Here is a 26020-nt window from a genome sequence, read left to right as displayed (position 1 = left end):
ACAACCCAGGCATGTGCCCTTGACCAGAATAGAACCCGCGACCCTTCAGTCCGCAGGCCAATACTCTATCCACTGAGCCAAACCAGCTAGCTAGTCATAGGGATTTTAAAGAGCACAGTACACAATGCAAAAATTCAATTATATGCCAAAATCAACTTCTCAAAATATAACATTTATCAATATTTAAATTGAACAATTAAATCAAATTTTTGAAAATTTAGGATGTTTCCTAAAAATACAGGAACTCTTGAGTGACACAACTTGAGACATGACAATTTATGAGTAGGGATCAGAGGATTGAACCAACAGTGGTTAGTTTGCATTTTTCTCTGGAGGTTTTATACTAGTTCTTTCCATTTTAGGATTAAATCTTTAAAAACTAGTTTTAAAAATAATTATCAAGTCACAGACAAATCATGACCAGTTGGATTTATTTCAACAGCAAATTTGCAACTCCTGCCTTAAGCAAGAGTACTACAGTAATTATATCAGGAATAGACGATTTCCTACACTGTCAAATATATAAAAGTTCCTTTAGCACTTCCGTCAACACTGACCAAAAGCAGATTCAGTCCATATGTGCATCGATCTATCTACTCAGTTAACCCAAGCTTCTTCTTCAGAGACTCTGGCATCTCAGGTGGAGGAGGGCGAGGGAGCCTGAAGTAGACCTTCACGGAGTCATAGATGAACCACTGTAGTGCAGTCAGAGTGCCGATCATGATGATACGGGCAAAGAGTCCCTTCCACACACCTGGTTAAAATATGAAATATGAGTGAAAAATGGAATATACTCCAAATATAATACACATGAATTGTTATTCTTTCTTTAGAGGAATAACAATCCTACCTTTAAATCCAAGTCTCTGGAGGACCTGAGTAGCAGTGCTACCCTTCTCTTTATTCAACACAGACACCACAGAATCAGCAGGGTGAGAAACAATTGCACAGAAGACTCCAGCTGAAAAAAGTCAAGAAATATGATTCAATATGGGGTCAGTTAAGAAAAAAAAACACATCACAGCCAACAATCTTGACATGACTAAGTAATAAAATTTTGTAGTTCTTAGAACAAATCAGAATTAGAGTAAGACTGACAAGAAAGGTTATAAAGCGATCTACCCAAGCTTTCAAAAGTTTTTATATTCAGCTTTTAATCAACACTCTCTTGTATTTTTAAAACTGTTCTAAACAAAAAAAACAAACAAATAAAAAAACAAATAGGAGAGCAGTCAAATCAATGTATTCCCAAGCTTAACCATGCAAACCATGAATCCTGAAGGTCATATGAAATGCTATGGGAAGGTAACTTCTTTAGAATATTTTTTCTTCACAAAAGAGGTCAGTAATGAAAATAACTTTGTCTTTCATTTCAGACAAGCATGATCTAAGTAATTCATACCTATGTAACCTGCCACAAATGTTACAATCAGCTGCTCTCCCTTGGTACATTCACTTCGGGGCTTAGGAACCACAAACTTGTACAATGCTTCAACAGTACGTTCAAAGCAGGCGAACTTCATCATAGTGTATGGTATCTGTCTCATCCACAGAGGAGCAACCCCCTTGTAGAATCTAGGAAATCACAGAACTTATTTTACTCAGTTGCATACATTTATCTAGCAGAATTTCCATCATTAACAGAAGTGTCCGCACACCAGTCAAGTCCTGATAGTACAAAAATGGCAGCACAATTGCATGTCATTTCTATCAGAACCTAAGACTAACATGCAGGTATATTTATCTCACATGCCAATGACTCAAGCACCTTTGACTGTACAACCAGAAAGTTGCTGGATGTTTCTTGACTGGAACTACAAGAAACAGTAAGTTTACAGGTAGAACTCAGTTCAAGATTGGCATCCACAAAGGTGGATCTAAGGAAGCATGTTGTGGCCTGACCATATGCAAATTCTTAACACAGATGACATGAATTCTAATAAAGTCTCCCCAAAAGTTAATGTTTAGGTCAAATATCAAGTCACTTATAAACTCACAAATGGTCATTCCCTCCCTACTTTAGAAAAAAATTCTTAATTCAGGGCTCAAACCATGTTATGAACTTATTCTTGCCCCTGGAGTTTATGTTCTATGTAAAGGGGTTGAGGGGATGGACATTAAACAAAAAATTATTTTAAAGTCTGATAGGCTTAATGCTAACAAATGCAGTTCCCTCAAATGAGTACCTTATACTACAAACTTAGGCAAATGTTTACTTACGCATTTAAGCCTTCTTCCTTATACATTTTGGGAGCTGCATCCCTTAGAGTGTTGGCATAACCTGGTTGGGTTTGAATTCGAACCTTAGCAGCTTCCATAGGAGCCAGGGCAATGTCAGCAAAGAATTCAGCACTGGCAGAGGCGGCCAAATACAGTGATGTGCGCCAGAGATAGGTGTTTTCCTAATTGAAAAACACGAGGGTCGTGAATTGGCTGTTTTCAATTTTACTTTAAAGGACAGACAGTTCTAGGAAACAGTTAAATTTCAGACATTTTAAGTGTTTCTCTATCATACTGTCCATGGATAACACACATGATATGAGACTGAATGTTTATCTCTCCTAACTTCATCAACCACAGTGCAATGTGAATAGCTTTAACATCTAGGTACCAAGAATGGCTGATCCCTGAACTACACTAAAGAATCTGTGGAGGAGAGACTGTGCCATGAGTAACCACTGCTGGAACCTCATGCTAGATCCAGAACAGAGATTGCTTCCTGAAAATTCACCCAGAGACTGCCTGATGGACCCGTCCCCTACACCCCAGTGTGTGTGTTCCGTTGCCCTGCCACAAGGCAAGAATGTAAGGTATTTTCCCGTTATCTGGGGCAGGTCACATGCAAGTCTCCCAACCATTTCTCCCAATCCTAAATACCTCCTTAGTGCCTACCATGTGTTATGGAGGACATCCATGCCTCATCTTGCTGCCACCCAAGACATGCTTCATGTGTAAGTTCCCTTAATAAACTCTTGATATAAACTCAAAATCCAACTTTTTGGAAAGCAGCAGTGTATAATAAAAAGAGCACTAAAATATAATGATATACTTTTTTTTTTTTTCATCTTGTCATTGCTAGAATAGACTTATGATTCAGAACATGCTGCTTACCATTTCTGAGACCATTTCCTCAGTTCTAAAATGAGGTGGGTCAGACAAAAATCTAAGATCCCATTTGGTTTTAAACTTTAAGTTAAAAGTTCACGCCGAAACCGGTTTGGCTCAGTGGATAGAGCGTCGGTCTGTGGACTGAAAGGTCCCAGGTTCGATTCCGGTCAAGGGCATGTACATTGGTTGCGGGCACATCCCTGGTAGGGGGTGTGCAGGAGGCAGCTGGTCGATGTTTCTCTCTCATCGATGTTTCTAGCTCTCTATCCCTCTCCCTTCCTCTCTGTAAAAAATCAATAAAATATATTTTAAAAAAAAATAAATAAATAAATAAAAGCTCAGGACTTTCAATTGCAAAGTTAACTTACATACCTCTCCAAGCATGTTGCTATAAACGACTTTGAAGACTTCATAAAAGCCAAATTTGCAGAGCCCCTGCATAGAGTAGCCAATGAAAGTTGGAGCCCATCCTTTAGCCAAACCACGAACACCATCCTCTTTAAGTGTAACTGAGAATCCATTAAATATGCCTTTATACTTCTGGGGGTCCACCTATATTTAAAACAAGAAAAATAAAATGTACCAAAGAACTAACATTTCTCATAAATACTTAATTTTCTTATTAGTTTTTCTTCCCGTTTGGTTCTAAAATAAACTTCAGCAACTACACAAAAGGTAGAACAATATAAGCTCACCACATGCTAACAGCTTATTATCTGTAATTATCTTTGTAACAATGTGTACATCAAGCATGTCAAACTCGTGGCCCACAAGCCACGAATTTGACATGCTTGGTGTACATTGAGGTTTATCTTTCTTTCAGTTAGATTTGTCTTGGAGGGTTAGTTCAGAGGGTAAAATGTCTACAATACAAAAATACATAACAAAACTGACTCTAAAAGAGTTTTCACCACCCAACTCTACCACTTTTAAAGATTTAGTTTCAAAACTACTGTGTAAATAACAGGTAAGTCTACAGGCATGCCTTAGAGATACTGCAGGTTCAGTTCCAGACCACTACAATAAGTACCACAAATAAAGCAAGTCACACACATTTCTTGGTTTCCCAGTGCATAGGAGTTATGTTTACACTATACTGTTGTCTATTTAGTGTGCAATAGCATTGTCTAAAAAGACAATGTACACACCTTAAATAAAAAATACTTTATTGCTAAAAATGCTAACCACCACCTGAGCTTTTCAGCAAGTCATCATCTTTTTGCTCCTGAAGGGTCTTGCCTGTATGCCTGTATATCTCCGATATAGGCTAGCCCATTAAGTACATTACACTATAAAATCAATAAAGTTTTGTGAACTTAATACAATCAAAGTAAATACAAGTTAAAAAGGTACATCAACATAATGAGTATCTGTCTTCTGACCTCAACTCATTTCAAGAGACATGCATAAAAAGTTTTAAAGAGGGTATATTTCATATCCATTCTATTAACTAAATGGGGGGGAAAAAATCTTATCTCACTATTTCTGCCATACTACAAGGGCTGGTATACATCACCTTCCTCTCCCTGCTAATATTTCATTTCCTTTCTCTTTTAGGTAAGTAGACTTCTAATCCTGTTTGGAACAAATAAATTTTTAAGGTTTGATTATTTTTGCTTCAATAATCCTAATCAAGATATTCTAATTATTTAAAAACCTTTATGTAAGTGAATATATAAAAAGCTACACCCACAAAATTTAGTATTAAGATACACTTTTAAATCTATATAGCACTGTCTCCCTTAATCTTACCAATTAAGAGATGTAAAGTTACTTCACATAATACACAAAGAATATTACCCAGTCGGACATGTAACTGCTTATAAAATGACTACTTGGAACATAAAGAACCAGGAGGCCTTGAAGAGGCACTCTAGCCAGAACTGAGCCCAACAGCAAAAAAAAACATTTATAGCCAGAGTCTGAGATCCACAATCTACCCACATTCTTATTTTAAAAGAGGCATTTCTTGGATTTAAAACACTAATTAAAACAAAGATGTTCAAGTTTGGTTTCCTACTCAAGTTTCTAGCAGTTCTTCTGTATTCAAATTCTTCTCATTTGTGAAGTCCTTTAAGATTATTTGGAATTAAGTCCCACATGAAAACTTTTAACATTGTTATCCCAATACAAACCTGCATACGGCATTTCACTAAATCCAGAGGAACGACGGCGGTGTGTGTGATACCACAACTTAAGACCCCACCAAAGCCACACAGTGCATAAAACTTCATGGAGCCATATTCACAACTGTACTCTGCAATAAGACAAGACACACCATGCATTTTAGTATAAAACTCATGTTATTGCTGGTTCTCAACTTACCTCCTGGATAGTTAGGTTTCCACACAGCTTGTTAGTAGATGACTACATCTTACAACTTAGCCATGCTTTATTCAGTCCCACATGCAAAACAAACCTGCATTCTGCATTTAACCAGATCTAGAGGAACCAATGCTGTATGTGTTGTGCCACAGCTAATAATTCCTCCAATTCCACAAAGGATAAAGAATCTGCCAGATCCATAGTCACAGCTATACTCCTCTGATTGGAAAAAAAAAAAAAAATCAAGTAAGTATTTCTTCAGATGACGAGGGCCATGGGAATGAAGAGAACTATTTCCCTGTGAAATAACTGTACTATCACAACAGAATAGCTCTGGCCACCTGTTTACAATTAAGTTGAAAGATGAGTTTCCACCTAGTTCGAGTAACAAGAAATACACTGTCACAATTAAAACAATCACTAAAAGATTATGAAGATTCTATCTGTGAGAAAATAATGTTTTCTACATTAATTATTAAAATCAAACTTCAAATCATTAATCGCTAAGAACACACTTCAGAGTACAAATCAAACTACGAAGGAGCACTCAGCTTGCAAAATTCTAGGTTTACCCCAGCCACTAACCAGTACCATCCCCACTTATGGATTCCTACAGCATAAAACTAGAGAAACAAATTCCTGCACTCAAATACATTTACTACACAAATGGAGTTAGCTTTAACTTTCAAAATGGAAGGACGGAATGCTAGTGAAAGGGTTTTGTACCCACACTAAAGGCTTAACAGGAACACATACCTAATTTAAGAAAAACATTAGAGCCCTGACCCGTTTGGCTCAGTGGATAGAGCGTCAGCCTGCGGACTGAGGGGTCCCGGGTTCGATTCCGGTCAAGGGCATGTGCCTTGGTTGTGGGCACATCCTCAGTGGGGGGTGTGCAGGAGGCAGCTGGTAGATGTTTCTCTCTCATCGATGTTTCTAGCTCTCTATCCCTCTCCCTTCCTCTCTGTAAAAAATCAATAAAAAAATATTAAAAAAAAAAAAAAAAAAGAAAAACATTAGATTCTACAGGTACAATGGAACCGTGCTGGAGTTACAATTTCGTTTTCAGGTTTCTCTGTACATCCACGCCAGTGGGATTTGATTTAAAGCACACACAATTCCTTTAAATGGGGTCTAACCACCAAGAATCCCAAGAAGTAAGACCAAAGGGATCCTGCCAATTATGTCCTTTCTATGGCCCACCTGAGGCTGCACCTGGCTGCCTCCACATGTCGTTGTTAAAAGAAACCCAGTTATCTCATATATCCTGGGCCAACTAATACTAGACTTCGGAAATACCTAACGGAGGAGGGAGTACTTTTAAGAAGAAAATTAAAGCCACATCAAAGAACAGATAATACAGTTAGACCCGCAGGTGGCCAGGGGTTAGGAAGGAGACTTTACCCAATGCTGACCAAGCGGACTTACGGCGGAGATAAGGAGCTAGTCAAGGCCTCTCTGCCTCTGCTCCCTCGAGGACGTGGAGGTCACGGAGCGAGCGGTGCCGAGGCCTCCCACGCCCTTGAGGGAGGAGGGCCAAGGCTCCGACACCCGGCCTGGGAGGAGTGGGCTGACATCCTCCCGCAAGCCCCCGGGCGCCGTCCTGCGGGGCGGCGGGCTGGGCACGTCCTTCCCTGCCCTCCAGGCCCCGCGGACCCCGAGTGGGCATAACGAGCGTATCGGGGCGGGGCAGGGTCGGAGCTCACCTTCCACAGCGGCGGCTGCCAGGTTGCGGGAGCGGCGGGGCGGGCCCGGGGGCCCGGCGGGGCTGCTGGAGGGGCCCGCGAGGCCATCGTACACTAGCTGCAGGTGTGGCGCGTTGAAGGGGTTCGCCCGCGCCAGGTGCGCCACGGACGAGAACATCTTCCTAGGGGAGGAGGAGGGAGATCAGAGGAAAGGCCAGGGGCGCCGTCAGGCCGACCCCACGCACCGGCAGCCTGGGTCCCCGATCGGGGCCTTCGTTTTCCCGCCTCCGCGCCCTTGAGGGGTCACGGCCGCCTCCCCAAAAGAGGAGGCCGGCCGGGCCTACCGCCAAAGCATCATCCCCCAGGGGCTCCTCTCCCCGCTCCCCGCTCCCCGCACCTGCCGCGCGGAAGGCCGGACCAAACTCACTCCTTAAGATGGCGAACACACCGGCGCTCCGCGGAAACGCAGCGGCTCACAGAGGCCGAACGTCCTCCGAGCCCTTAGATGAGTGTCCTTCGCGCACCGTCAGCGTGACGTACGCAGCCAGTCACTACAGTCAGGCGACACCCATTGGGGGAGAAGAGCGCCGCGGCAGCGACGTCATCGCGTTCTCCTAGCAACCCTATCCCCGCCCCACCGGCCCCAGCCCTTCCGGTCCGGCTTCTGCGCAACAGGATTCGTTCTGCGCAGGCGCGCGAGCGGGGCCGGCTTTTGGAGCGGTGTGGGAGTTGTGCTCGTGACCTCCTCTTTTTGTCCCTTCACCTTGAAGAGTCTCTCCTTGACGCCGGCGCTTCCGTTCTTTTCCATTTAAGTGAGTTCCAGTATAATAGTCGCTTAAAAAAAAAAACGAACACGGAATGCCTGATGTGAATCATTTCGGTGTTGCGGTTAGAATGTCACCGCAGTATTCAGTGTCACTTGCATTGACATGTAGACATGTCTGCCAGACTTTAGGAGAGGATTTTCAAAGGAAATGTGCAGCACGAATTCTAAAGGTAGACAGAACAGCTTGCTGCTTCATCACAGTATTTTATGTAACATTAAGACATTCGACAAATGCCTTGTAAGCCCTGGGGGTCCAGAGATGAACTAGAGTGCATGTGGATGGCAGCAGATTTTTGTGTGTTGAATAAATTTAGAAAATCTTCATTAGATTCAGTTTAACAGAGAAGGGCCTACTTTAATTAAGGAAGAGTTTAGCAGAGGTCAAACCTCTGAGGAAAGAGTGAAAATAAGGAATATATAAAACAGAGTCACTTTAAGCCGCTAAAAGTAAAATTATGAAGGTTGAGAGGCATGAGAAACCAATTCAATTCTTGTTCCAATTAGACTGGGAACTTAAATTTTGAACTTTCCAATCCTGTGTCCAGATATATGTATCTGGACATAACCAGACCTCTGATTACCCCCTGAAAAGGACTCGAGGTCCAGGACCTGACATCCGCCTGACAGCCATCATCCAAACTGCCTGACATCTGACTGATAATCATCCTAGACTAATCCTAGGGCCATGAATGCAGGACTGATACTGTAATTCTCTAGAATGTACATCTTATATAATAAAAAGGTGATATGCAAATTGACCATCACACCCTCACAAGATGACTGCCTACAACCAGGCCAGCAGGGCGGTTAGTGAGGGACGACCAAACGACTGAACAGCAGGCTGCATGGGGCAACCAGGCCAGCAGTTGGGGCGACCAGGCCAGCAGGGGGGACAGTTGGGGGCAACCAGGCTGGCGGGAGGGCGGGGAGGTGAGGGAGGCAGTTAGGGGCGACCAGGTCAGCAGGGGGGGGCAATAAGAGGTGACCAGGCCAGTGGGGGCAGGGGTGCAGTTGTGGGCGACCAGGCCAGCAGGGGGACAGTGAGGGGTGACCAGGCAGGCAGGCAGGTGAGCAATTAGGAGCCAGCAGTCCAGGATTGTGAGAGGGATGTCCGACTGCCGGTTTAGGCCTGATCCCGGGATCAGGCCTAAACCGGTAGTCGGACATCCCCCAACGGGTCCCAGATTGAAGAGGGTGCAGGCTGGGCTGAGGGAACCCTCCCCCATGCACAAATTAAGTGCACCAGGCCTCTAGTTGTACGTACTTAAGAACTCTCAACTTTTCTTTGTTCTTTGGAAGGAACACATGGGGGTTTTGCCTAGCTGTGTTTCAAGTTTGCAAACTCTTAAGACGCTTAAATAAATCTTTTATTTTTAATATTTTATTGATTTTTTACAGAGAGGAAGGAAGAGAGATAGAGAGTTAGAAACATCGATGAGAGAGAAACATCAATCAGCTGCCTCCTGCACACCCCCTACTGGGGATGTGCCCACAACCAAGGTACATGCCCCTGACCGGAATCGAACCTGGGATCCTTCAGTCCGCAGGCTGACGCTCTATACACTGAGCCAAACCGGTTTCGGCTTAAATAAATCTTTATCATTTCTTTCTAGTCAGTCTCCAGATTCTTTTTGGAGTCTTTCCACACCTCTGTTAGCATTCTGGCTCTGACATTTTCCCAGCTCTTGATAAAGTAACCTTGGGAGTTTACTTGATCTCTATGAACCTGTTTCTTAAATGTAAGATGGAAGCAGTGCCAGCCTCATGGGCTTGACACCTTATACAGTTTACACAGGACCCTGTGCTTGGTTTAATGCCATGTTGTCACCATTTGAAACTCTTAATAATTTGTGAACATGTTAAAAAACACACACACAAAATGCAACCAAGTAAATTTGAAGATCTGATCGGCTTTATTAAGCAATTCATGATTCGGGCAACATCCCATCTAGCAACTAGAAGAATGCTCTGAAGGGCAATACAAAATGGAAGGTTTGTATAGGAAGAAGGATGAGCAAGGGAACTATCAACAAAAGAAAAGAAAGAATTCTTTTTAGACCCAGATATCTTTTGGGATAAAGGAAAAGGCTAGGGTTTTTAATCAGCTGATTGCCTCTTCTTTCTATGGGGGTGGAGAGTGGGGATGGCAGAAATACCTTACTGTTGATTAACCAGTAAGTCCAGACTGGTTGATTAAGATTATATTTCTTGGAAAGGTTGAAATTGCAGTTAAATCAGGCATTAAATCTAGGTCTGATACATTGGGCTTTTAGCATGAGTGATGCCATTTTGGGCCCGTGGTTTTCTCTTTAGCAAACAAGAGATCCTGCATTTTTGGAATGGGCCCTGCAGATTATGTAGCTGGAGCTGGATGGGAATAATGCCTATCTTGCAGAGTTCATGAGAACTCAGTAAGATGATTTCTAAAAGTGAGTATTTTTAGCTAAGGAGCCAGATTCGGGAGGGGGTCAGTGGATGAGAAGTTACTAAGAGAGAGGGTAAGGTAATTCTTGCTAAATTGGTCTAACAGGATTCTTGCTGAAGACAAGCCAAGGTAATCAGATACCACTTGGGGGTGAAGAATTTTATCAGTTATCAGCTAAACTGACTTGACAGAATTTTTGTTACACTTGGGATCTTGAAGGACGTGCCCAATGGCAGGCCTAGTGGAAAAAGGGCTCAGAAGAGCCTAACTAAAGTTTGTTCAAGGAGAGAGTCTTCTTACCTTCTAGGATCTCCTGCCATGGGTACTAGAAACAATGGGAGGTGTAGACAATTAATTGGGCTTGAGGAGGATTGGCAGACTCTGCAAGGCAACCAAATCAGGGGAGGCCATTACAGATTTTATAGGTAAGGCGAGTCTAGGCTCCTCAGCAAGGGAGGAAGGGTTATTTTTTATTTTATTTTTTTATATATTGGTGTTTTACAGAGAGGAATTGAGAGGGATAGAGAGTTAGAAACATCAATCAGCTGCCTCCTGCACACCTCCCACCGGGGATGTGCCCGCAACCAAGGCACGTGCCCTTGACCGGAATCAAACCTGGGACCCTCCAGTCTGCAGGCCGACGCTCTATCCACTGAGCCAAACCGATTTCGGCAGGAAGGGTTATTTCTACTGGCAAAAGAGGCTCAGCAGAATTGAGGGATTTGTGATACCAGTATCATCTGAATCTGATCATATGTTCCCATTCCAATGTTCAGAGACTCACTGCTCCTCAAAAAATAAAATAAAATAAAATAAATTCTCTATCTTTAACATGAGACCTGCAGGATTGGGAATTCAGTTGCATTCAGGATTAGATTTGGGGTTTGGTTTTTAGAAATTACAGCCTTGCAGATACTGGAAGACAGTCATATAAACTTTCTGGTCCTTTATCTCATCTTGAACTGAGACTTTATTTTTTTTAATATATTTTATTGATTTTTTACAGAGAGGAAGGGAGAGGGATAGAAAGTTAGAAACATCGATGAGAGAGAAACATCAACCAGCTGCCTCCTGCATGCCCCCTACCGGGGATGTGCCTGCAACCAATGTACATGCCCTTGACCCGAATCAAACCTGGGACCTTTCAGTCCACAGACAGATGCTCTATCCACAGAGCCAAACCGGTTTTGGCGAACTGAGACTTTAAAGCCCTAAGTTAGGCATAATTAGGAGAAACCAACCAACTCCACTGTGTCTTATTTTCACTTAAATATTCTGTGGAAGCAGAATATTTTGTTGACTTAGTCATCAAAAACCTTGATTCTTTAGCTGTCGATTACACGTGTCCACAAGTGAGATATTGAGAAACTGTTTTGGCTGATTCGTGCCATGGACAACCAGTGTCACATTGACAGCTGGTCATCAGCGCCTTTAAATCAAATCAAATTCAGAGAACCCATTATTAATATTTGGCTCTCCTGGAATTATTTCTGTTTTAGAGTTTGACCAGAGAAAAGCAAAACCAGTCTGAGTCATATGCAATAAGAGATTTATTTTAGGGATTAGACCTTATGAAATTGTGGGAGCTAGCAAAGTTGCCTCTGTGCCTGGGGTTGGACCTAAAATTGCTGTAATTGATAGGGCTTACAGTCAAGGCAGGAAAGCTGGACATGAAGTAGGGACGAGCAGGAACAAAATGGAACCCACTAAGACAAACTGGATCCCCGGAGCATAAACTACACTGTGCCATCTGTCTCTTACCACCTACACTGATGATGCAGGAGGCATGGTGCTGCACAGGCATCTGGCCCAAGACTCAGAGACACTGAAGAAGAAGGTCCAGCAGTTGCTGAAAGAGCTCCACACCTGGCCACTGCCCCACTCGAAGGTGAGCCGGCAGATTAGCAACGATGTGCATGAGCTGCCTTAGCACCTCATGTCCTATACTAACCTTTATTTTTATTTTATTTTATTTTATTTTATTTTTTTATTTTATTTTCAGTGAAGTCCTAACAAGATTTCTTTTAATATATTTTATTGATTTTAGAAAGAGGAAGGGAGCAGGATAGTTAGAAAATGGATGAGAGAGAAACATTGATCAGTTAGCTGCCTTCTGCATGCCCCCTACTGGGGTTCAAGCCCACAACCAAGGTACATGCCCTTGACCAGAATGGAATCTGGGACCCTTCAGTCTGCAGACCAATGGTCTATCCACTGAGCCAAACTGGCTAGGGCCTATACTAACCTTTAGAATGTAATACCTGCTGCTTCACTTCTGCTTTTGAAATCTTACACAAATTTCCCCTGTGGCCAAACCTCACCTGGAACTGTATTGGGGAGATAAACAGAATTTGAGATGCTAGAAAGATAGAACATCCAAGTGGAACTTTCCAACAAGCATTTGTAAACTTAGAGCTAGAGGTCAAGTTTGCATTTAGGATTATCCCTTTCATGGGGAATCACAAGAAAATCTTTAAATAATTCCTACCACAGCCATGTAATAGAGGGATATAATAAATTATGGAAAGGAGACTAAAGTCCCTTTTCATACCTACCCTCAATAAAAAAGAATAATGTCCATTAGTTGTTGTCTTTTCTTTTTATTAGAAATCTTGTTTACATTTAAAAAAAATATATATATATATATATATATATATATATATATATATATATATATATATATATATATATCTTTATTGACTTCAGAGAGGGAGAAAGAGAGGGGGGGAAGAGCAGGGGGAGGGGGAGGGAGAGGGAGAAGCATCAGTGATGAGAGAGAATCATTGATGGGGGTCAAGCCCGCAACCCAGGCCTGTGCCCTTCACCAGAATTGAACCTGGGACTCTTCAGTCCACAGGCCCAACTCTAGCCACTGACCCAAACCACCAGGGCTTGTTTACTTTTTTTTGCATGTCTCTATAAATAGAATAAGGAGAAATTTGTCTCTTTATATCTAAAACTAGAGGCCCGGTGCACGAAATTCATGCACGGAGGGGTGTGTCCCTCAGCCCAGCCTGCACCCTTTCCAATCTGGGACTGCTGGCTCCCAACTGCTTGCCTGCCTGCCTTCCTGATTGCCCCTAACCGCTTCTGCCTGCCAGCCTGATCACCCCCTAACCATTCCTCTGCCAGCCTGATTGCCCCTAACTGCCCTCCCCTGTAGGCCTGGTCAACCCTAACTGCCCACCCCTGTAGGCTTGATCACCCCCAACTGCCCTCCCTTGCAGGCCTGGTCCCTCCCAACTGCCTTCCCCTGCTGGCCTGATTGCCCACAACTGCCCTCCCTTGCAGGCCTGGTCCCTCCCAACTGCCCTCCCCTGCTGGCCATCTTGTGGCAGCCATCTTGTGTCCACATGGGGGAAGCCATCTTTGACCACATGGGGGCAGCCATCTTGTGTGTTGGAGTGATGGTCAATTTGCATATTACTCTTTTATTAGATAGGATAGATAAAATGGACTTCACCTTGGGGCCATAATTTTATTGTGGAAAGCTTTACAAGGTCAAACCAACCCCATTTTCTTTGTAAGGAAATCCTAGGTTGATCCTAGAGTACCTTGGCTGTAAGATTAGGGGCAACCCCTTTACCAAAGTGCATCCCAATAAGCAGACCCAGCTCTGAGGCTTGCATTCAGACTCTCAAAGTCACCTATCTTTGTGCAGGGGATTGAAACTCTGAAAGTTACACATGAATATTCAGGGACATTGTATTTTATAGGAAACTAGAGTCCCGGTGCACAACATTTGTACACTGGGGCAGGAGGGCCTCAGCCCGGCCTGCGCGCCCTCGCAGTCCGGGACCCCTCACCAGCCTGATCACCCCCAACTGCCCCCATGCCAGTGTACTCTACCACAACTGCCCCTGCTGCCGGCCTGCACGCCCCAACTGCCCCCCCTGCTGGCCTGCTTGCCCCCACCTTCTCTCCCCACTGGCCTGCTCATCCCCAACTGCCCCCCCCCGCCAGCCTGATAACCCCCAATGCCCCCCCCCACCCCGCTGGCCTGATAACTCACAACTGCCATCCCATCCTGGCCTGATCACCCACAACTGCTCTCCCCTCAGCCTCTAACCGCCTCTACCTTGGCCCTGCCACCATGGCTTTGTCTAGAAGAACGTCCAGAAGGTCTCCTGGAAGGTCTCCCAGTCTAATTAGCATATTACCCTTTTATTAGTATAGATAGAGGCCTTGTGCACGGATGGGGGCCGGCTGGTTTGCCCTGAAGGGTGTCCCAGATCAGGATGGGGGTTCCCTTGAGGTGTGGGGCAGCCTGGGTGAGGGTCCTGTAATGGTTTGCAGGCCGGCCACACCCTCATGGGGTGAGGGTCCCCGCTGGGGGTGTGTGGCCAGCCTGGGTGAGGGGCTGAGGGCTGTTTTCAAGCTGGCCACACCCCCTTCAGGATGGGGGTTCCCGCTGGGGTGCCTGGCCAGCCTGGGTGAGGGGCTGATGGCTGTTTGTAGGCTGGCCACGCCCCCTAGCGGGCATTCTTATTCCTGGGTAAGGGGCTAAGGGCCATTTTCAGGCTGGCCACACCCCCTTCAGGGTGGGGGGATCCCGCTGGGGTGCCTGGCCAGCTTGGGTGAGGGGCTCATGGCTGTTTGCAGGCTGGCCATGTCCCCCAGTGGGGACCCTCACCCCATGGGGGCATAGCCAGCCTGGGTGAGGGGCTAAGGGCTGTTTTCAGGCTGGCCACACCCCCTTCAGGTGAGGTTCCCTGCTGGGGTGCCTGGCCAGCCTGGGTGAGGGTCTGATGGCTGTTTGAATGCTGGCCTAGCACACCAGCGGGGACCCTCACCCCATGGGGGTGTGGCCAGCCTGGGTAAGGGGCTGAGGGCCATTTTCAGGCTGGCCACGCCCCCCGACGACCCAGGCACCCAGCCCCTCCTTGAACGGAGGCCAGGGTGGGCATAAGCTTGGCTTCCTCAATCGCCGGGGGCAACCCAAGCCTCCTGCTCGCTCCAGCTCCATGGCTGCTGCCATCTTTGTTGGGTTAATTTGCATACTCACTCCTGATTGGCTGGTGGGTGCAGCAGAGTGACAGTCAATTTGCATGTTTCTCTTTTATTAGTGTAGATTAATAAAAGCCTATGTGGTCGACGCTCTCATGCCATAATGAGCGATCACTAGGAGGCTGAGTGCACAGTGGGCGCACGCAGGTGGGCGGGGGCTTGATGCTGCTTGCATGGTGTGGAGACGGGTTCTACGGCTCTACACGGCGAGGCCGGGGGTCCTGCAGCTCCGTGTGGCACAGAGGCGGGTCCCGTGGCTCTGGCCTAACTCTTTGGGGCAATCCATCAAGGAGCCCCAGATGGGTGGGCGGGGCTTACCTCTTTGGGGTGATTGATCATGGGGCTCCCGCACTGTGAGAGTGTACAAGCCAGGCTAGGGGACCCCCACCCCTCCAGTGCACAAATTTCATGCACCAAGCCTCTAGTCTAGGATAAATGGCCGGTGAATTATTTTACCCAGTCTTTCTTCACATCTAGAAATTTCCTTCTTTCTTCAATTAAAAGAATAAAATCTGATTTGGCCCAGAGAGGAGAGGCTACCTAGATGTGACAGACCCTAAAATAGTCCACGTTGAAGGTACACATACGTGTGGCAACTTTAGTCACTCAATGGCTACAATCCATCACCCTGACAGCTTTTAAATGAGGCTTGTTCATCACAGATTAGAGGATCCCAAATCTGGTTTCTCATAAAAGCACTGGGGAGTTTTTAAAACACAGATGTTCTCAGGCCTCAAAAGATTATACTTACTAAGTCTGATGAGTCCTGGAATCTGCCATTTTTTAAAGATTCCCAGGTGATTCTTATAGACAGCCAGGTTTAGGAACTAATGCTCTAGGGCAGTGTTCGGCAAACTCATTAGTCAACAGAGCCAAATATCAACAGTACGATTGAAATTTCTTTTGAGAGCCAATTTTTTTAAACTTAAACTTCTTGTAACGCCACTTCTTCAAAATAGACTCGCCCAGGCCTGTGGTATTTTGTGGAAGAGCCACACTCAAGGGGCCAAAGAGCCGCATGTGGCTCGCGAGTCGCAGTTTGCCAACCACGGCTCTAGGGAATTCAAAGATAAACATGAGCCGGTGGAATGAGCCTGCTATGAGTTTCCTATCTGTAAACTGAGACAGTATCCTGAATTACCTGGTTTGCCATTGATACAAAGTGCTTAGTTACTAGAAAGGATCCTTGCTGATGTGGTTTGAGCAAGTGCAAGAGCACGGTGCTAGGCTGTGGTGTATACCAAGAGTGGAACATACAGGAACTTCGCTTTTTTGTTATTATTGTTTGTTTATTTTGAGAGAACATTTATTAAAGCTGAGGTCAGTGAAACAAGGAAGGGCTTAGGATAGAAGAAGCAACAAGGGAGAGACTAGGCAGGGCTGCTTTGGCTCTAGAAATGTTATAGAAAAGAAGTGAGCCCAGGAGGGGCCCATACTGGACATTTTAGGGAGAAATGAAACAAAAAAGTGATGAAAATAAAATAAAGGGATTAAGTTTTCTTTTCTTAAATATTTTATTGATTTTTACAGAGAGGAAGGGAGGGGGATAGAGTTAGAAACATCGATGAGATGAGAGAGAAACATCGATCAGCTGCCTCCTGCACAACCCCCACTGGGAATGTGCCCACAACCAAGGTACGTGCCATTGACTGGGATCAAACCCGGGACCCTTGAATCCACAGGCAGGTGCTCTATCCACTGAACCAAACCAGTCAGGGCAATTAAGTCTTCTTAAAAGGAGTAGAAGTAGTTCTGTCCATCCTTAGAGACATAGGACAGAAGATACCTAACATGTAAGTTTGTCCTGCGTCATCATGAACTGAAATGTACTGTAGTTTTGTCATAGTTCAAACTCATACCATTTGTGTGATATTTTTGCCATAGGTATTAAGGGGCCTTCTCACAAATGAGCACAATTTAGGGCAATTGCAGTCAGCCCTATATGAAATTAAAATTTGCAAACATAATGGGACCTCAGGAAAATATTTGTGTTCTGCTATGATATCTCTAAACTTGGAAGGTAGCCCATTGCAAAGGACCATCTGTAGGGAATCAAACATATGCTTTAGAGAGCAATCACTTCAAATGGTAGTGACATTGACGGACTTGATTCTTCTGAGAAACTACACATTGCTGTTACACAATTACAATTAACCTACATAACCCTAGCAGTCACTTAAATTTTCTATAATTTCTGCTGACTTGAATCATTGTGGAAAAGAAACAGTATTTTTCCTCTTTTGATTTTAAGAATGCCAACTTTGAAAAACATTTAAATAATCCCTCATTTAAATGATAGAGTAGGAGAAAATAAAAATTAGAATTTTGTCAACAACCTAATTTATTTATCTAGGGCAGTTTATGGGTCAGCATAACTTGTTCCTGGGTGTTTGAATGATCAGATTTGATGTCTGAATTAAATGAAAAAGATTATTACTGTTATTCATTTCATTGTTAAGTAGTATGGGTTGAAGCTTAGGAACTAATTTTCTATTTTTAAAAAATATATTTTATTGATTTTTTGCAGAGAGGAAGGGAGAGGGATAGAGAGCTAGAAACATCGATAAGAGAGAAACATCGATCAGCTGCCTCCTGCACACTCCCTACTGGGGATGTGCCCTCAACCAAGGTACATGCCCTTGACTGGACTCGAACCCGGGACCCTTCAGTCTGCAGGCTGATGCTCCATCCACTGAGCCAAACCGGTCAGGGCTATTTTTAAAAATCATGATAAACACCTAAAGTCTGTGTAAATGGAAATGTAATTACTCTTAGAACTAAGTTGCTATATGTTCTTCATACATTGGCGGACACTGGGATTCCTTATACTGTGTTCTTGCACATGAACAGTATAATGTGTCCAGTATTACTACTGTCCTTCAAACAAATTGTACTTAACCTGACTTTTTAAAATGTATTCCTGTTTTCATAACTTTCATTACATGAATTAATCTCTTTCTGAGTTATGTGGAACAGCTTCAGTCTTAAACATTAAGAACTTCTTATATCTTATTTTGCCATGACCTAGTTCTATTGGCTTCTTGTAGTCATTGTTTTTCTAAGACAATCTCTCAATTAGGTCCAATCTTTCAGAAAATATTGAAGCATCCTTCCTAATTGCCTATTTGTCAATATATGTATACTAGTAGCCCATTTGCAGGAAGAATCCTGCACGCGGCTGCTGCCACCGCCGTTGAGGCCACCGCGCCTGCACCCGGGCGGCAGCGTCCCGCCCTGCCCTGCCCCGCCCCGCCTGGGTTTTCCCTCTGGCAGCCACCTTGCTTTCAGCTTTTCCTCCCTCTTACTTCTAAGTTGTCTTCAGTCTTCACTCCTCCCTCCCTCAGTGTATGCAAATTAACCACCATCTTTGTTGGGTAATTTGCATACTCTCCCTGATTGGCTGGTGGGCATGGCTTGGGCATAGCAAAGGTGTGGTCAATTTGCATATTACTATTTTATTAGGTAGGATTAAAACGGCTCTATGTAATAGGAATCCAGACCATAGATTGTCAACCTTTTTCATCTCGTGACACACATAAACTAATTACTAAAAATTCTGTGGAACATCAAAAAATAGATTTTTTAACTCATTCACATCAGACAGCTATTGTTGTGTTGGCTGTTGTCATTATTTGACAATCTAAGGGAAAAGAGGTCAGTGCCCCTGACTAGTCAGGTATTGCATGTTTTAAAAATTCTTTGCAGCACACCAGTGTGCCACAGCACAGTTTGAAAATTGTTGATCTAGACAACTTAAAAATTTTTGGAATACCATTCACTTTAAGAAATGTTATTTAAAAAAATTAAGAATGCCCTAACCAGTTTGGCTCAGTGGATAGAGCATCGGCCTGCGGACTCAAGGGTCCCAGTTTTGATTCCAGTCAAGAGCATGTACTTTGGTTGCAGGCACATCCCTAGTAGGGAGTGTGCAAGAGGCAGCCCATCAATGATTCTCTCTCATTGATGTTTCTAACTCTCTATCCCTCTCCCTTCCTCTCTGTAAAAATCAGTAAAATATATTTTAAAAAATAAAAAAATAAGAACAAGGCAACATCACATATTTTTAAAAAATTGTTGAAACATTTGAGATATTGCCTTAACACAATGGATTCAAGGGTAATTGAAAAAAATCATAGGCATGTTTCAACTGTTAAAACATCTAATGTAATATGATTGTGTAGGAAAAATGAGTGTCTATCTTTGTATAATAATCTTAAAAGTAATATAGTAGCTAGGTTATCTGTTTTTAAATTATTTATCTTGGACACCTAGTTTAGGGTACTGTGGCTATTTCCAAAGTTCTGTCTTTGGCCTCCCTTCATTCTCTTCCCAGGAGTCTCCTTTACTCCCACGGAAATTAGCTTTTATCTTTGTGGGAAATTTTTCAGTATTTTATTTCTTATGTTTCTGGTATTATTTACTTTTTAAAAATCTGAAGTAATTTTACATTTACAGAAAAGATGCAAGAATAGTGCACAGAATGTCTATAGACCCTTCAGATTCCCTGATTGTTAACACTTTGCCACATGTGCTTCATCATTCTGTCTCCCATCAGTTTTCATAGACACACGCATATATAATATACTTATATTATGGATAGATTACACATACACACATATATACCCTTGTATGCAAATACACATATTTTTCCTGAATCTACAGGATGCCTAGTTACTCCTACACACTTAAGTGTGTATTTCCTAAAAGACAGAGCACAACCAACAAAATCTGGATGTGAACATTGATATATCAAAAAAAAAAAAAAAACAAAACAGAATTACTTTAAAAAACAAAAAATAAATAAAAAAGAATTTTTCTTCTAGTCCAGTATCCAGACAGAAGCACATTGCATTTAATATTCATGTGTCTTTAAGCTTCTTCAGTCTGGAACAGTTCTATCTATCTTTGTCATTCATGGCCTTCGCATTTTTGAAGACAGATATGTTAGAGAATGTTACACAATTTGAATTTGTTTGATGTTTTCTCATGATTAGATTTAATCATTTAGGGCAGGAATATCACAGAAGTGATTCTTTGTTCTTTTCAGAGTATCATATCAGAAGGCATGTGGCCCTAACTGGTTTGGCTCAGTGGATAGAGCATCGGCCTGCAAACTCAAGGGTCTCAGGTTAAATTCCAGTCAAGGGCTGTACCTTGGTTGAGGGCACATCCCCAGTAGGGGGTGTGCAGGAGGCAGCTGATTGATGTTTCTCTCTCATCGATGTTTCTAGCTCTCTATCCCTCTCCCTTCCTCTCTAAAAAAATCAATAAAATATATTAAAAAAAAAAAAAAAAAAAGAAGGCATGTGATGTTGACTTGTCCTATAACTGGTGAGCTGGACTTGGATCACTTAACCAAGGTAGGGTTTGTGAAGTTTCCTCATTGTAACTTACTGTTTCTCATCTCTAAGAATTTGTGGGGAGATGCTTTGAGACTACAACAAACTTTCACCCACTAATTTTCATATCTATCAATGATTATTGCCCTAATCTGATAATTGCCAAATGGTGATTTTCTAACTCTACCAGTTCTACATTACTGTTGTACTGTAAGGAAGTGCTTTCCTCTCTCATTTAGTTCATTCTTCATTTATTTTTTTTTAAGTATATTTTTATTGATTTCAGAGAGGAAGGGTGAGGGAGAGAGAAACATCAGTGATTAGCTGCCTCCTGCACATCCCACATTGGGGATCAACACCGCAACCCGGGCATGTGCCCTGACCAGGAATCGAACCATGACCTCCTGGTTCATTGGTCAACACTCAACCACTGAGCCACGCCAGCCGGGTGCCTTTTTCCAGATTTATGACTACCTTCTCTGACAGATAAAATTGCTGTTCATTATTTTCAATACATTGTCTCTTATTTTCTTTAATCCTCACCCGAGGATGTTTTTTCCATTAATTTTTAGAGTGGGAAGGATTGGGGGGGGAGAGAGAAACAGGGACATGAGAGAGACACATCGATATGTTGCCTCATGCACACACCCCTTTTGTGCATGGGCTAATGCTCTAACCACTGAGCAACCAATTGGGGCCCACCTCAGGTTTCTGACCCCCTTCACCTGTGATCACACTTTGTGGTGTAGGCTCCTCGACTTGAAGTAATAGCAATAGGAAACCAGTATCACTCCCTAATCACATAACCTAAGCCTGTTTTCTTCATGGCTCCCAGTGTCTTCTGAAATAAGTGTTGTTCTTGTTCACCTGTGTCCTAGCCCCTGAAAGGTAATGTAGGAAAGCCCCGCCCCCAGGACCCAGGTCCAGCAAGTGCCACAGAGGAACGACAGCACACGTGTTGAACGAGTTCCCAAGTGAAGAGCTTTTTTCTGATTTCTTAAAATTTTATTTTTGTAATAGAACTGATTCACATAAAAATACATTATGATTTCTTAAACCTCTTTAGGACATCCCAAATACATTCACAAATAAAAAAAACTATTTTTGTCAAAACCTTTATCTTAATCTTTGGTTCAGAAATGCAGTTGCCACTTTGTGAGCTGCCTCGTGGAGCTAAAGGGTCCTCACTGCAGACCAGTCTCACACTAGGATTGCCTCCTGTCCTTGGTCCCCCACTAGCCAAACCTTTGGCCTCTGGTGGCCAGTTGATATGCGGTGCTTTACACCTCATCTCGTTCACCTGCCTGGTGGTACTTCTGGTGAGGCAGGGGTACTCCCATCCCAAGGCTGTAATGGCCCTGGTAATCTTAGCTCCAGCTCTTTGAGTTCTCGTTCACTTCTTAATTGGGGACCAGGAATTGCAACCATTGGAATTGGGGGCAACTTGGATGCTGTTTGCTCATGGCTACAGGCCTGGAAAGGAAGCAGGCAGTGTAGGACGGCTCCTCCTGGTGCCCCCACACTAGCTTCTAGCTGGCCCCATACCGCCCCCATCCACAGCTTTACTCCTGATTCCCTTTGCGGTTCCTAGGAAGTCTCCCTGGGGTTAAAAGTAGATGCTTTGCCTTAGCCAGTTTGGCTCATTGGGTAGCATCGGCCACAGAATAGTCTTGTTCTATGCACTTGATATGTATTGACTTGCTTAATCCTCAAGATAATCCTTTGGAGCAGGTATTTTCTTTATTTTTAAGTATATTTGTATTGTTTTCAGAGAGGAAGGGAGATAGAAACATCAATGATGAGAATCATTGATCAGCTGCCTCATGCACACCCCCTACTGGGGATCAAGTCTGCAACTCAGGCATGTGCCCGACTGGAATTGAACCCCAGGACCCTTCAGTCCACAGGCCGACGCTCTATCCACTAAGCTAAACCAGCTAGGGCTGAAGTAGGTATTTTCTTATTACAAATGAGAGAATGATGCTCCGAGGGGTTAAGAAACTTGCCCAAGTTCGCACAGCTGGGAAATAAGGGGATCTAAAAGACCATGCTGTCCATGTTCATTCATTTTCTACACCAGTTCTCTTTAGCCTGGTTCTTGGTATGACTTCGGTGGTCCTTCTAAGTTCCAAACTTCTAGGGATTTTTAAAGTTTACTTCTAATTTTAAGCCTTTGATGCTGTTTTCTTTCTAATTATAGTATATTTATTACTATGAGAATTGACAATTTAAATAAAATCACCTTTGGGGAACACATGAATAAAGAAGATACAGGCACTTTGATCCTTGTGAACACAGCTCCATGATAAATATACCATAACATCTTTGCTTAGTCTCAAAGCAAGACTAACTGTCATGAGTGCTTCAGAAAAGTACCAAGACAATAAAGCTGGGAAAGGGTGGGGGAAGATGACTGAAAAGTAGTAGTTTCTACATTGTAGAGAGAGAGGTGCCTCTGTAAGCTTCCCTGTCATCCTCCAAGTACACATAATGGCTACACACTACTTACCTATGAATAAATAAGGATCCGATTTCTACGATGATTAGAACAAAACATAAAGGAGCTTACTGAAAATGAGAACTAAAATGCAACAATCCATAAATATCACGTAAGAAATGTTATCAGGACATTTTGCAATTTGTGCAATCTAAAAAGCATTTATTGCAATGACAAAACTAGAGGTTAACTATTTTTTTATTGTTGAATTATATTGTAAAGTCTACATCTACAGTTTAATCGGGAAGAAATGCTTTGCATTTACATCAAGAACACATTAATTCTAGTGGAGTAAAACAGACACACACAAAAGACCAAATACACATTGGGGGGGAAAGAAAACTTTTACCTGGTCCTACTTTTGCTATTTTGGACCACACCTTTCCTATTAGAAAATTGACCTTACATACATATTAAGTCTGATTTATCATCCCACATTTTTAAACAGTAAATGCAGCTCCTCACAATTTCTAATTATAAACAAAAGATTGAAAACAAAGTGGGAAAGTTTAAAAACAAAGAAAGTGAAAGTAGACTGCTGATACCTTACACAGAAAAGCTGAGTAAAACGTGCCCCCTGTGTGGCTCATCTCTAAGGAACACTTTTACTCAAGGAGGCAAGCATTTCTGACCTGTATGTTTCTCACTCCCTCAGGCCTATAAATGTTCCTGATAAACTGCCAAGTGAAAAATGTCTACAAAATATCTAAAAGCTAAATATCAGGAAAAGGGCTAATTCAAATAAAAATTGTTTGCTGGTCTAAATATACACCTTCAGCATTTTCCCTTTTGCAAAAGTATCTTATATTTATTTCAGATGGCATTTAAAAATAACTTACATTTTTAGTGTGCTTATGGTCAAAGATTGTAAAATTAGTAACTCAAATGAGTAAGTTTAAAATTTTTGTTTTACTTGATTCTGTTGAAATTTCAATTAACCAAGTTATACATGAGGTAAGTTTTAGCTAAAAAAAAAATACATCAACCACAAAGATAAAGTTAACCACTTCAAGAGTACACAAAAATCATAATGCCCATCTCAGATTCAGAGTTCACAAATTCATGTATTGTAACTACTATGTATCTAAGAAAAGTTTATGTAATTTGAAAGTTAATACTTTCTGCATTTTAAAATCAAATTATGTTGGAAAACAGGGCAAAAAAAAATTGGCAAAATTTGTTTTTAGTAACAGAAGACAATGCAATAAGGAATTCAAATGGAAACAAAGACCAGTGTGTAAAGTTTCCAACTTATAAACAGACACACACTTATTTATCTAAAAAATATTTGGTAGCAAACTGGATTGACAATATTTTTAGCTGTAAATAAAAAAATACAGGTTCCCAATTATAGCCTTCTAGCTAGCTAAACAGCTTTTAAAAACATGGATAGCCAGTTAAGTTTTCTAAAACATATACATATAAGAATCTTTAGCACTAAAAGATTACTGCTAAAATTCAACTGTATTTAAATGGGTCTTACTGAAGTAGGACATTCATGATACTAGAAATTTTTTAAAAAGTGAGTACAACAGGGCTACACTAATAGCATTACTAGTAATAAAAGTTACAGAAGAGATTATTGCTGTACTTTTCCCCATAAACACCATTAAACTTTGTTGCTGTTACAAAAAGTACAACTCCAAGTTACTTTTTCTCTTACCAAATTTCATGTTTCACATATCTCTAAAGTTTTTATTCAGTAGAGAATAATTCTTAAATCTTTTCTGTAAGAATTGAAAGTATTTAAATGTGTAGCTTCACATTATACATTTCGCCCTTCTTGAAACACAGAAACAATGTACATTTTTCTCAAAAATGAAATAAGATGCCCACATTAAAAAAATAAAGTCTACAAAAAAGTTCCAGAGCTAAAAAAGATTATTTGTATGGCACGAAGTGATCTCCTACTAGTCCAAAGTCCAAAACATTTAAATGAAGTCCATTTATATATCGCTTACTTTTCAATGAAATACTATATTTATTGGGGTGAAATCACATTATATTTAGCTCTTGCGTCAGGAAGTATACACAAATGTTTTTTTTTATACAGTTAATAAAAATAGGAGACCAAGATGGGTGTGCCAAAGAGATATCATTCATTTGTGACTTTTAGAGTTGCTAAGATAAAAACCAGAGAATGGATTTACTTGGTTGGTTTCCATAGCTTGATAGACCAAAAACAAAAAAACGGCCACAACAACAAATAGCAAAATTTTTATCCACATGGGAATGGAGTGTCCTTTTTTTGTCTTTTCTGGCTTGACATCTGCCAAAGGAATATACTTAGGAATATATTTTGATGAAAAAGATTCCTCCATCCTGAAATCACTGAATTCTAATGGCCGCCCTGCAGCCCCTTTGATTGGTCTGCGACAACTAGCACTGTTGGGAATAAAAGGACAAAGAAAAAATTAGATTTTAGATAAAGTCATGAGTTACATAAATAATATATAATATCATGACCACTCCTTATTCCAAACACATTACTTGAGTTAACAGTAGGTAACTGTCACATAAAAACAGTGAGGTCAAGCTACTTAAAACTTCTATACAGCCGAAACCGGTTTGGCTCAGTGGATGGAGCGTCGGTCTGCGGGCTGGAAGGTCCCAGGTTCGATTCCGGTCAAGGGCATGTACATTGGTTGCGGGCACATCCCCGGTGGGGGGTGTGCAGGAGGCAGCTGGTCGATGTATCTCTCTCATTGATGTTTCTAGCTCTCTATCCCTCTCCCTTTCTCTCTGTGAAAAATCAATAAAATATATTAAAAAAAAAAAAAACAAACTTCTATACATTTTCCATCTTAA

General features: G+C 42.2%; 2 protein-coding genes and 1 non-coding gene across 8 annotated transcripts in view; all 3 read right to left on the bottom strand.

Moving 5' to 3' along the window:
* Positions 1 to 414: 414 nt before the first annotated feature.
* SLC25A3 (solute carrier family 25 member 3) lies at positions 415 to 7629 on the bottom strand. Of its 3 annotated transcripts, none has more exons than XM_008144780.3 (8): positions 7546 to 7629; positions 7140 to 7300; positions 5528 to 5652; positions 3481 to 3660; positions 2221 to 2402; positions 1403 to 1575; positions 851 to 961; positions 415 to 754 (listed from the first exon to the last, which is right to left on the bottom strand). In XM_008144780.3, exons 2-8 carry the CDS (start codon positions 7294 to 7296, stop codon positions 594 to 596), a joined length of 1089 nt encoding a protein of 362 aa, XP_008143002.1. In that variant the 5' UTR covers positions 7297 to 7300; positions 7546 to 7629; the 3' UTR covers positions 415 to 593. The 3 variants fall into 3 exon arrangements, with proteins under 3 accessions (XP_008143002.1, XP_008143004.1, XP_028006089.1); XM_008144782.2 differs by lacking the exon at positions 5528 to 5652 and adding an exon at positions 5244 to 5365; XM_028150288.2 differs by lacking the exons at positions 7140 to 7300; positions 7546 to 7629 and adding an exon at positions 5244 to 5365 and having other exon boundaries at positions 5528 to 5584.
* Positions 1646 to 1892, bottom strand: LOC114232721 (small nucleolar RNA SNORA53). Its single transcript, XR_003618811.1, has one exon. It is a non-coding gene; the product is annotated as a small nucleolar RNA SNORA53 (small nucleolar RNA).
* Positions 7630 to 23392: 15763 nt separating the features above from the next.
* TMPO (thymopoietin) overlaps positions 23393 to 26020 on the bottom strand; it is a 34865-nt gene continuing 32237 nt past the window's right edge. For all 4 annotated transcript variants that reach the window (XM_008144786.3, XM_008144787.3, XM_028150285.2 and 1 more), the window contains one exon: positions 23393 to 25597. In XM_008144786.3, coding sequence (XP_008143008.2) covers positions 25312 to 25597 — 286 coding nt within the window. In that variant the 3' untranslated portion in view covers positions 23393 to 25311. The remainder of the gene's footprint in view (positions 25598 to 26020) is intronic.

This window comes from Eptesicus fuscus, chromosome 7 (genome assembly GCF_027574615.1).
Source record: "Eptesicus fuscus isolate TK198812 chromosome 7, DD_ASM_mEF_20220401, whole genome shotgun sequence".
In the NCBI taxonomy this organism is placed as follows: Eukaryota; Metazoa; Chordata; class Mammalia; order Chiroptera; family Vespertilionidae; genus Eptesicus; species Eptesicus fuscus.
Note: the sequence above shows the minus strand (reverse complement) of the source record. Positions and strands in the feature narration are given on the sequence as shown.

Bases quoted from the DNA above. Each gene is read 5' to 3' on its own strand.
- SLC25A3 (XM_008144780.3), bottom strand. From the start codon at position 7,296: ATGTTCTCGTCCGTGGCGCACCTGGCGCGGGCGAACCCCTTCAACGCG. The intron at 1,576-2,220 runs GTAAGTAAACAT...GTGATTTCCTAG, and splicing joins AAGGAAGAAGGCTTAAATGC to ATTCTACAAGGGGGTTGCTC. The intron at 755-850 runs GTAGGATTGTTA...TATTTTAACCAG, and splicing joins CCAGAGACTTGGATTTAAAG to GTGTGTGGAAGGGACTCTTT.